This window comes from Leptopilina boulardi, unplaced genomic scaffold (assembly GCF_019393585.1).
Source record: "Leptopilina boulardi isolate dan_hultmark-lab unplaced genomic scaffold, ZJU_Lbou_2.1 LbouV2_121, whole genome shotgun sequence".
NCBI lineage: Eukaryota > Metazoa > Arthropoda > Insecta > Hymenoptera > Figitidae > Leptopilina > Leptopilina boulardi.
The window spans coordinates 490,806-503,141 of NW_026137665.1; the positions used below are offsets into that span (position 1 = coordinate 490,806).

At 22.2% G+C, this 12,336-nt stretch overlaps 1 protein-coding gene across 2 annotated transcripts; it reads left to right on the forward strand.

Moving 5' to 3' along the window:
• Nucleotides 1–124: 124 nt before the first annotated feature.
• On the forward strand, nt 125–10,996 carry LOC127285074 (endoplasmic reticulum metallopeptidase 1-like). 2 transcript variants are annotated; one of them, XM_051310889.1, is made up of 14 exons: nt 125–227; nt 714–752; nt 1,550–2,224; nt 2,331–2,583; nt 4,026–4,331; nt 4,419–4,648; nt 5,483–5,663; nt 5,746–5,930; nt 6,041–6,196; nt 6,968–7,173; nt 7,255–7,367; nt 7,459–7,634; nt 7,709–7,906; nt 9,009–10,996. In XM_051310889.1, exons 2-13 carry the CDS (start codon nt 750–752, stop codon nt 7,871–7,873), a joined length of 2,649 nt encoding a protein of 882 aa, XP_051166846.1. In that variant the 5' UTR covers nt 125–227; nt 714–749; the 3' UTR covers nt 7,874–7,906; nt 9,009–10,996. The 2 variants fall into 2 exon arrangements, with proteins under 2 accessions (XP_051166846.1, XP_051166839.1); XM_051310882.1 differs by lacking the exon at nt 125–227 and having other exon boundaries at nt 493–752.
• Nucleotides 10,997–12,336: the final 1,340 nt, after the last annotated feature.

Sequence of the window (12,336 nt, forward strand, 5' to 3'; positions counted from 1 at the left end):
TTAATTTATGTTAATTTTATTTTAAGTTATATGTGAAGCAAATTCCTATTGTAAGTGAATTTTGAACTTTGAATCTTTTGATTTAATTTTTTTTTTATATTTTTTCATCAAAACTTTCGAGTAATTGCAATAGATAAGGTTCTGTAATTTACTAATATTTTCCAAAGTTCATTTGTGATTATTTTCTATTGTGATAAGAATAGAAAGGCTTATTTATATAATTAAAGGTACGCGTATTAAAATTTTTATAATTATATATTTCATTTTATTAAAAAATGTGCATAAAAATATTATTTACAGATTTGACAAGTGAATTATTTTTTTAAAAATAATTATTAAAATAATAGATTACTAGAAAAATTTAATATTTATTAGTTGATATGTATAGCTGTCACTATGACATATATATTTTTTTTGTCGTCTGCTAAATAAATATTATTCTTTCACAAATGTTTACATCTATTTTTAATATTTATTTTGTGAATTAAATTTTTAAAAAATTTTCCTTTTTCTTTAAAATTGAAATTGATGGATATAAAAATTAATTTAAATAGTAAAAAAAAATTTGAAGTTAAATTGGCAAAATTTTTTTTTCGTCTGCTACACTGTCTGCTACAACATTTTATCTTTTGTTACACTCACACGTTGTCCTTACATATTCATGTAATAAAACTATTACTTCAATGTTAAAATTGATCGTTTCTTTTTAATAGTGTGTGCCTTGTATTCCATGAAAAGAAACAAGAACAATGGTGAGTATAATTTTTATTAATTTAACATGATGCATATAAATCTAACATTGTTATTGAGCATAACCTATATTAAAGTTAAGAGAATTATTGACTTTTTGTTAATTTTTTTTTATATTTATTAAACTTATATATTAAATGTTCTCTATTTAATGATTTTTAAATAAATATTTCTGATGCTAAAACGCAAAATACATGGATTTTTATTTAATAAGGTTATTGTCGAAATAATTAATACCTTTTTTTACCTTCTTAATTTGCTTACTATTTAACATTATACTGTACTTAAATTTTCATTAATATTGTCAATATTGAAGTAATTTTAGGTGATGTGGCAATGTTAATTCATAATTGTTATAAACCAAAATTATTTTTAAATAATTAAAATTTCCAAAATTAAACTATCGATTTTTGAGATGAGCCAAAAGTTTTGAACGTTCAAATGAACGAAATATTTTTTTCAATCAATAAATTATTAAAAATTATGATGGTCATGTAAAATAAAACAATAAATTAATAACTTCTTTTTAGATATTTAAAACAATATTTTGTATTAAAATTCGTACTTAAAGAAGTTGCAAAAAAATTTCGTTCATTTGTACGTTCAAAACTTTTGCCTCATATTTTTGAAATGGTTTCAAAAATTTTTGAAGTTCTCGGATATATTTTAATTTTTTATTTAAAAAAAAAATATTTTTATTTAATAAATTAAAAAAGAATGAAACAAAATTTCCAATTTATTTATTTAAAAGAAAATAATTACAATTTTTTTTTTGTTAATTATAAAATAAAAATTTCAGAAAGACGGTGTGAGGCAACGACAGCATTTATCAAGAAGATCGCTAGAGGAGAGTTTTTATAGTGTGAAGCATGTTCCAAAAAAATTATATCCACTGCCAAATGGAACACATCATTTACTATTTGTATTAACATTTTTCCTATCAATTTCTCTAATTGTTATTGTTTTGGAGAGAATTTTACCTGAACCACAATTAATTGAATCAGAAGGTTTATATCCAAAACGATTTGTCGCCGAAAGAGCGCGAGCTCATATTATTAATTTAACAAACATTGGACCACGTGTCACTGGAAGTTATGAGAATGAAGTGTTGGCTGTTAAATTTTTAACAACAACAATTAATAATATTATTCATGAGGCAAATGAAAATCATAAAATAATTTTAGACGTTACAAAACATAGTGGAGCATTTCCATTAACATTTTTAGATGGATTCACAAATGTTTATCAAAATGTTCAAAATGTTATTGTTCGTCTTGGTCCAAAAAGGCCATCGAAACATAGTTTATTGATAAATTGTCATTTTGATTCATCAGTACAAAGTCCAGGTGCTTCTGATGATGCCGCTGGCTGTGCAATAATGCTCGAAGTTTTAAGAGTTATGACACGAAGTCCCAAACTTTTAAAAAATAACATTATATTTTTATTTAATGGCGCTGAGGAAAATATATTGGAGGTGAGAATTTTTCGAGAATTGGTTTTTTTTTTAAAAAAAAGAAAATTTTTGTTTAGAAATTAATTGTTTTTTTTTTTTTATAAAAGATTAAATGTTGTTATTTTAGGCATCGCATGGTTTTATTACACAACATCAATGGGCAAAAGAAGTGAGAGCATTTATCAATTTGGAAGCTTGTGGTGCTGGTGGTAGAGAACTTTTATTTCAAGCTGGACCTGGAAATCCTTGGATTCTTGAGGTTTATTCACAAACAGTTCCCTATCCATATGCATCGTCATTGGCACAGGAAATTTTTGAAAGTGGCATTGTACCTGGAGAAACAGATTTTCGCATTTTCAGAGACTTTGGAAATGTATCTGGTAATTATTAAATTAATAATCGTTATTTAACAAAATTTTCATATTAATATGATAATAATAATATAAATCAGGGTGTCTAACGACCAAGAACGTCAGGGAATTCAAATGGTCAGAGAAAAGTCAGGGAATTTCTTTAATTTTCTGGAATTTAAAAAAAAATTAAAGTAACTATTAGTTTAAAAAAATTTTTTACTTTTTTCCCAAAGCAAATGCAAATTTAAAAGTTGGCCTTCGCACTCAATTATTAAGCATGTGATATATTTTATATTCATTAAGTAAATACTTATTTACTACTATTTATGGAATCTAATAAATGATTTTTTAAATTTGGATAACAATTAATTAATTTTTTTCAGTGAAATATTTGGTTTTTTTTTAATAAAAATAAAAAATAATTTGATACAATTTTACTTTATCGGTTAAACTTCAGATAAAGTAAATTATTCATTAATACGAATAATTTATTATTTAATGCTAATACCCACATTTAAATTATAAAAATTTTTACGTCGTCGAATATTAAATTATCGAATTTCTATTTAGCAAAATTGTATAAAGTGGATTTTATATTATGCAAAATTTTCAATTTACATTTAACTAAAATTCGATTTAATTTCTATATTTAGCAGAATTCTTATAAAGCATTTTTTCTAATACTTTTTAAAAAAATTTTAAATTAATATAATTTTAATTTAACGAAATTTATGTCTATTAAAATTTGACAAAAAAAAGAACTAAGTAGAATTTTTCTTAAATAATAATTCTGTTAAATAATAATTAGTTCGAATTAAAATTTTCTTTAATAAAAACTTTGTTAAATAGAAATTCTGTTAATTGTTGATTTATTCAATGACAATTCTGTTAAGTAAATATTTTGATAAATCAAAATTTACTAAAATAACAATTCAGTTAAAAATTTTTTTCTTCACATAAATTCCGTTAAATTGAAATTGTATTAATTTGAAATTCGAATGTACTAGAAAATCTGCTTTAAATATAATTTTACTAAATAAAAATTTGATAATTTAAGATTTGCCCGCCGTAAAAATTCTTTTAAATTCAATGTTGAGAATATTTATACATTCACAATTAGTTTATTTATTTTACTTAAATATTTTATTTTTTACGAAACATTGTTTATTTGGTTCAAAAACATATGAAATTAGTGGACAATAGACAGGTAAATGATTAATTAATTTTATCAAAATAAATTTTATTTCATCAAAATAAAATTTTTTTAGTGTAATTTAGGTCGGGGAAAAGTTAGTGGAATTTTTTTCTTAGCAGTTGTTAGACACACTGATAAATGTAAAAAAATTATTTTTCCCAAGTCAAGTAGAAATAAGAAACTAAAAATTTATTTAAAAATTCTTTATTAATAATCCATTAAACAGTAAAAGGTTTCGCATATTTTAAAATATTTTAAAAAAAAAACATTCTAGGTCTCGATTTTGCTTGGTCAACAAATGGTTATGTGTATCACACAAGATTTGATACAGTTTATCAAATACCATTAGGTTCTCTCCAAAGAACAGGAGATAATATTCTTGCCTTAGCTCGAGGAATAGCTGACAGTCATTATTTACCAGATTCCGATGCTCAAAAATCAGATGGAAGTCTTGTTTTCTTTGACTTTTTGGGGGCATTTGTTATTCGTTGGCCACCCTATGTGGCAACAATTGTTAATATTATTGGTATTTTAATAGGAATTTATTCTATTTATTTAAATATGGAGTACGCACGAAAAGGTGAGATTTTATTTTTAAAAATAGATTTTTTTTTTGAGGGGCTTTTTTCATAAAATAATAATTTGTATTTAATTTTTTCTTTTATAGAAGTAAAAAATTCAATGTACGTGAGGCAATTGATGTTTTGCGTATCGGCTGTGATATTTTCTTGGGTCATTTCAATGATCTCAGTTTCAATGATAGCTTTAGTCCTTACAAAATTAGGCAAAGTCATGAGTTGGTATGCGAGACCAGCGTGGCTATTTTTCCTTTATGTTTGTCCTACTGTTACAGTATCTATGACTTTTCTCCTCTACATTGGAAAACGTCAACGTCAAGTAAGTTTAAATTCATCAAAATTCTTTTAATGAAATTTTAATGAAATTTTAATGAAATTTTAATGAAATTCTTCACAAACTTAATTACCTTAAACTATTTTTCAATTAAAATTTTTATGAAATTTAATAATTGTTTATAATTCAAAAAAAAAAAATTAACAAATAGAATTACCAAAAATTTTTAATTCAAAATCACTTGAAATTTAAGTATTTTAAAAAATTTCAATTATTTTTAATGATTTTTATAATATTCTACGAAAATTCAATTATCTGAAACCATTTTTCAATTAAAAACTTTTGGAATTCAATATTTTTATATGATTTCTAATAAATTCTTCATCAACAGAAATCACTAAAAATTTCTCTTATTATAATTATTGTCTAAAATTTAACACAATCTTTTGAAATTCAATTATTCTAAAAAATTTCAATATTTAAAAGTTCTGTAAAATTTAATTATTGTCTAAAAATTAACAAAATCTTTTGAAATTCAATTATTTCTAAAAATTTCAACTTTAACCCTTCGAAAATTATTATCATTTATTTATTTATTTATTTAAAATTTATTTAAAATCAATTTTTAATTTAATCAAATTTTTTGATAACCCAATTTTAATTTAACGCGTAATTTTCATCTGAAAAATTTTTATTTGACCAAATTTTAATTTAAAAAATTTTCATTAGTTTTCTGGACACCTTAATAATATTGGAAATTTTGTTTGGTTTTGATATTTTGTACATCAATAAAAATTCCATTTTGATAAAATTCTTAAAATTAGTTACATATAGAAATTTTACTTATAAATTAATTATTTCTGTTTTCTTCATTTATAGAATGTTAATTCACCTTGGGTTTTATATCAACTTTATTGCGATGCCTACAGCGTTATTTGGATGGCTATTCTCTTTCTTTGTGTAATTTTGGAAATTCGTTCAGGTTTTATTCCATTTCATTGGGTTTTATTTCCCTCAATTGGAAATATAATTCGACATAATTTTCTTAATAGATGGAGAGGTAAAAATAAATGATAATTTAATTTATAAAGAATATTTTGTTAATGAGTTGAAAGAAAACAACCAAATTATTATTTTTATAGACTGGAAATGGATGTGCTATAATTTGGGAATTTTATGTTTACCCTATATACAAACATTTTATTTAGCCATTGGTGCACTTTCTTTATTTATTCCAATTATGGGACGAGCGGGTGCTGGAATAAATTCTGAAGTTGTAATTGCCAATATGGTGTCTTTGTTATTCTGTCAACTGTTAAGTTTTGTGGTAATTAACAATTTTTTTCTATTATAATAATAAACAATTCATTGTTTAATAAAAATAAAAATTATTTTAACTTTCTTTATTATAAAATTAATGTGAAATTTTTCTTTCAGCTGCCAATTGTTTTATTGATAAGAAATGCAGAAAGAGTTCTAAGTGTCTTAATGGGTATATTTTTAATATCAATTGGAATTTTAATTTTAACACCTCTTGGATTTCCTTATAGTGGTGATCCAACGTCACCAGCAGCTGAGCGATTTATGATTATGGTATAAATTTTTCGTGGCGCATGATTATCACATAAAAATCATTAATTAGAATTTTCATTTTAAAGAATTTTATTAGAAATAATTATTTTTTAGACGAATTTTCATTTTTCAATTTATTAGCATTTGACAGAATTTATTTTTATACGAATTTTTATTTAATAAAATTTTTAGCTACCAAATTTTTGTTTGGCAGAATTTTTATTTAATAGAATTTTCTTTCAATCGAATTTTATGTGATTCGAATTTTTAAGATGACAAATTTTTATTTGACCGAAATTACAAATGAGCGAACAAACAATCGACAGAAAGATATTAGAAAGTATTCTTGATAATTTCTAATTGATCAATTTTATAAATTGCGCCGAAATCTTTCTGTCGATGTTTTCTTTGGTCATTTGTAATTTCGGTCAAATAAAATTTGTCATCTTAAAAATTTTATCAATTAAAAATTCGTACAAACATTCGAAAATGACTGTAAAATAAAAATTCGGTAACTAAAAATTTTGTTATGTAAAAATTCGTATAAAAAGAAAACCGATCAAATTTGAATTTGAAAATTTCGTCTGAAAAATAATTATTTCTAGTAAAATAATTTAAAATAAAAATTCTAATTAATTATTTTTATGGGATAATCATGCGCTTCAAATATTCCAAGTTTCTAATTATTTATTTATTTACATGTAAATGGACTTAGAAAAATTAAATTTGCCCTTTCGTAATTATGATTTTCAGTACTACAAAAAATGTAAATTTTTTTTTTATTAATTTTAGCATACTGAAAGACAATTTTATAATGCAAATGGTACTCTTCGACATTCAGGAACTGGATATTGGATAGTCAATTTAGACATGAATAGTCCTCAAAGTGTTGAGGCAATAGTACCTGAAATAGGTGCTGCAATTTCAACGGAAAAAGACTGCAAGGAAGAATTATATTGCGGTTTTCCTTATCTGTTGCCAGTCACAACATTTTTATGGTAAACTCATTTTTTTTGTTTTTTTTTTTGCATAAAAAAATGAAAAATCTTTTTTTTTTATTAAATTTTTTTTTAAACCAGGAAAACAAGTTGGATTCCAGGACCTGCACCTTTGATAAGTATTCCAACTAAAGTTGATATGTTGGTAAAAAGTACGAAAAGAACAACAGTTACCTATGTATTCAATGTCACAGGTAGAATTTTATTATTAAAAAAGAATTTTAAACTTAAATTATTTTTACGGAAAATTAATTGGAAAATTAATTGAAAAATTTTCATTTACAGGACCTGATCACATTAGTATAATTTTTTCACCTTATAAGGGAATTCAATTGGAACGTTGGTCTGTTCTCAAGGAAAAACCACTACTTGGACCAATGTGGAATGATCGGGAAACTTATTTCATTTATTTCGCATGTGCCTCGAATTGTTCTCCGTTTAGTTTTTCACTGGAGTTTATTGTAAGATTTTTTTTAAAAATTTTATTAACGATAGAAATTTTTTTAAGGTTAATTGGTTTTTTTTTTTTTAACAGGTTCCGCCAGATTATAAAGGTCCTTGTATGACTTTGTCTGCTTCTGGACATTTTATGCACGGAGAACATCAAACTTCTTTGAGATTTAAACGATTTTTATCACAATTTCCATCGTGGACAGTTGTCACCGCTTGGACGTCGTCTCTGTCCTCTTGGGAATTTTAAAAAATTTCTTAAACTTCATTCTTCAAAAATAAGGTACGTAATATTAAAATAATAATTCTAATATTATAATACAGAATTGCCACAAGTTAGAAAAGTGAGGAAAAAAAATATTTTTGTCGAAGAAATTTGAAAAATTAAAGAAATTTACAGAAAAAGTCAATTATATCTTTTCTGTTATCACCTATTTACCTTTTTTTTTATAATTTTTCACCGATTTTCTCAGGAATGTTGAAAAATAATTTATTACTTTTAAAAGAATAATTTTTATTATTCCTGAACTTATATATTAATTTAGAGGACATAAAATGATTCAATTGATCCGAACTGGAATTTATCAAAATTTTTCATATTAAAAATTATTTTGGTAGAATTTCAATAAATCTAAATTTAAATTATTTGAAGTATTTATTGATTAAAATTGTAATCAATATAAATTCAAATTCATTCGAATTTTAATTAACCTTTTAATAATCAATTTACCCAAATTTAAATCTGTTTAAATTTTTATTCATACAAATTTCAATTTAATTAAATGACTTAAATTTTATTTGATTTAAATTTTAATCCATTTAAATTTCAATTCAATCAAAATTTTAACAAGTCATACAACTTTCAATCAATTCTAATTTTTATTGGTCAAAATAAAATTCATTAAAATTTTAATCAAAAGAAAATTCAATTATTCGAAATTTAAAATTAATAAAATTTTAATGTATCTAAAGACTGAAACTTTTTTTTCTCTTGAAAAAAATTCAATATGTAAACCACTTTTTTCGGCAAAAAACGAAAGATAAATATTTATTCGAATTTAAAAAAAAATAATTTCAAATAAAATAATAAAAAAAGTCCTAAAATTTGTTGTTTTTTTTTCGTTTATTGGGTAAAATATCTAGATTTGATTTTTGCTGGAGTGACTCAATTATTAGATATCTATTATAATTTATTAATTTTATTCAATTAATATTTTTAAAGTTAGGAAAATGTGAAGGAAATTAAAAAATTTATTCTTGTGGCAACACTGTAATAATAAAATAACTATATATATAATTCAGAATAATTATATGTTTAAACTAATTAGAAGAAAAAAAGAAAAATTTCTTGATTGATAAATAATATAAAATATTTATTATTATAGGCGTTACAAAATGACAAAGGAATGACTGAGAATTCATTAAAAAAAGAAAGTGTGTACTTAGTTGGAGAATTTGATCAAGATTTGATATAATGTTCCCATTTTAATACGTAAAAGAACTCATAAAGTAGCATATCAGGTTGAAAGCTTAGCTTTAGGACCATTTTTTAAATGCGTACGTGATAGAAAAGAACACCATTTATTGAATAGAAAAAATAGATTTTTAAAAAAAAATTTCAGTATGCACGCAAACACAATAATAATAATAAATAATAGGTGCCATAATGAAAAAAAAAAAAAAAATTAAATACACCAGAAGTTTTTGAATCTTTTAAACTGCCTAAACTTTTATAGCAAATCAAAAAAAGTAGAAGCTGCGTAAATAAAATAGAAAATATTTAATAAACAGTCACAATAGTGGGAAAATTTTCCACAGAAAATTATATATTTTCGCTGTACAATTTTGGTTAAATCAAGACTTAACTTTTTAATATTGGTGCTTTCTATAAAAAATAATTTATTTATATTATTATTTATAATTTATTTAAATATTTTCGTATATTATCATTTAACTTTAATGATTTTTTCTCAAATGGTTGTTTAATTATCATAGAATAATTTATCTTATTTTGTTTTTATAGGTTTTTAAAAGAAAAAAATATGTCACTGGTAATAATATATTTTTAATTTTAATAATAATGAAGGGGTTTAAACTAATCGATTGCTTATTATAGTTGTTATTGAAAATTTAAAGTTTCTTTTAAGAAAAATTTCTTGCTGTGAATATTGTTCCCTTAAATTTAAGTTTAAATTATTATATGTACCAACCGATTTATTACTTTTGTATATGTGTTCACTTTTTTATTCGTTTGTAATTATTTTTTTTTTAATTAATAGAATTTAATTATTTTAATGAATCTTTATTAAAATTCTCAATGTTCTTTTTTTTATTTCAATTGAATTTAACATTTTATAAGTTCGATTAATATCAGACATATTTTTACTTATTTATTTTATTTGCAGTGAACATGTAGAAAAATATTTTATAATAAGGAAATTTTGAAAATTGTTGTTTATATTTTTAACAAAAATTTTTTTCATTTATTTACTTTTCAAAACCAAAGTTCAATTTATTACTCATTAATTTAAGTTTTGCTCAATAGTTCCATAGTGATTTTTTTTTTAATGGATAATTTTAATCTGCACAAAATTATAAATCAAACAAACGCATAACGTATTTATATATATTATAAAAAATATTTTGCATTTTCAGACGAAAATAAAAATTGCAAAACTTGTAATGGAATAGCCTTGCTTCAACACTAGGGTGTTTAAAAAAAAAATTTTTTTTTGGTCTCTTTCTCTAAATTTTCTTTTATTTTGGATAATTGTTAACTTCAGAATAAAAAAAAAAAAAAAAAAAACGAGACGAAAAAATTTTTTTTTTGAAACCCACTGTATTTAGATTGAAAGATAGAAAATTTTTAACAAAATCGTAAAATACATACGCGCATATATTACAAAAAATAGAAATAAATGTAGTTATCTACAAACGAAATTTTAGAATCCAAAAATCTTATACCTATTGCAATCAATATGCTTTGAATTTTTATAAATATTTCTCTCACTATCTATACATATTAGAAAAATAAACGCCAAATGATAAAAGATTCGATTGAAAGTTGCCAAGTATTGTTTAGTAGTTTTTTCAAATATTAAAAATATTGTTTTTTTATTGTGTCAATAAATATTAACGTCGAAAATTTTTTGTGTCTAAGACCATTTTTTGCATTATTGTGCAATATATTTGTAATGAAATTTTTTTCTACCTTTATATAATTTCAAGTTTTATTCAATTATATATTTTGGAATGAGAAATAAGAAAAAAAAGCTCAAAATTGTTATTATCATCATTGTTATTAAATATTGTTACTACACGATTATTATATAAGAATTTTTAGGTGAATTGAAATAAAAACAATAATTTCACATTTTCATTGAATGGAATTATTATATAATTTTTCCTTCCTTTCCTTTCTTTTTAATTTGCCTTAAGTTTTTCTTATCTTCTTGTAATTAAAAAAATGAGCTCCATGATTTTTCGAATTTTTTTTATTAAGTCATAATTATTTTTGAGACGAATTTTTATTTGTTTGAATTAGTATTTTACAGATTTTTAATCAAAACAGTTTTCTATGTTTAACAGAATTTTTATATAACCAAAAATTCTCTTCACAGAATTTTTATTTGTCAGAATTTTTATTTGCCTATTACTTATGTTAAATGAAAATTCGTGCAAATAAAAATTCTGACAAATAAAAATTCAGTGAAGTGAATTTTCAGTTAATATAAAAATTCTGTAATATAGAAAATCGTTTTGATGAAAATTCTGCAAAATACTTATTCGAATAAATAAAAATTCGGCTCAAAAATAATTATAACAAATGAAATTCCATAAAATGACAATTATAACTAATGATTTTTAGAAATTATACCGTATTATACGTCCTAAATATTTATAGTATTTATTATACATTATATTATTCGTTATATAATTCTAAATTACTATCGCATTGTATTGTTTTGTTAATTTTAATAAATTTTTTTGTTAATTAGAATTTAGGATAAAAGAGTTTGAAAGAAAAAGTAAATAAACATAATATGAAATTTTAGTAAATTAAGTTAATTATATATCTCTTTCAATTATGCAGAAAAGTATAAAGGTGAGAGTGGAAAGTGTTTAGTTGCAAAGAAACATATTGAAGAAAACCAGTTTCCGTTTATGATCACCATAAAAGAAGATGGTATAAAATTATAAATAATAATTGTCCTTTGACGAAGAATAAACTTTTTAGTTTGTCTTTGGTATAAGAAATTTGTCAATATTGACTACAGGAGTATACCGTAAAGTGAGAACATCTTCCTGAGTCAATGCAATATGAGTCTCAATTGATGTTGTATAATTCTGATAAAATAACGTTTAATAAAATAAACAATTTTGTATTGTCAATTACATACCTACATATTTTCAAATTAAAAAAAAAAAATTTTTTTTGCTTACAACCAAAAATGAAGAATATTTAAAAATGATGGAGTTTTCAATTTATTCGTTCAATTTTAAGTGAATTGTGAATTTTCGGTAAGTTAAAGAAAATAATTTAAAAAACCATGATAATTTTAATTAAATTAGGTAAAATTTTTAATTTAATATTCAAAATATTTTATTCGTTAAATTATATTATTGTAATAAAATGTAAATAATGTAATGTTTTTAAATTTCTAAAATGTTTCTAATTTTATATATTATTATCATCATTATTATTATTTTATT

Coding starts and splice junctions, on each gene's coding strand:
- LOC127285074 (XM_051310889.1), top strand. Junction 2,584..4,025: donor AGACTTTGGAAATGTATCTG/GTAATTATTAAA, acceptor AAAACATTCTAG/GTCTCGATTTTGCTTGGTCA. Junction 5,664..5,745: donor TTTTCTTAATAGATGGAGAG/GTAAAAATAAAT, acceptor TTATTTTTATAG/ACTGGAAATGGATGTGCTAT.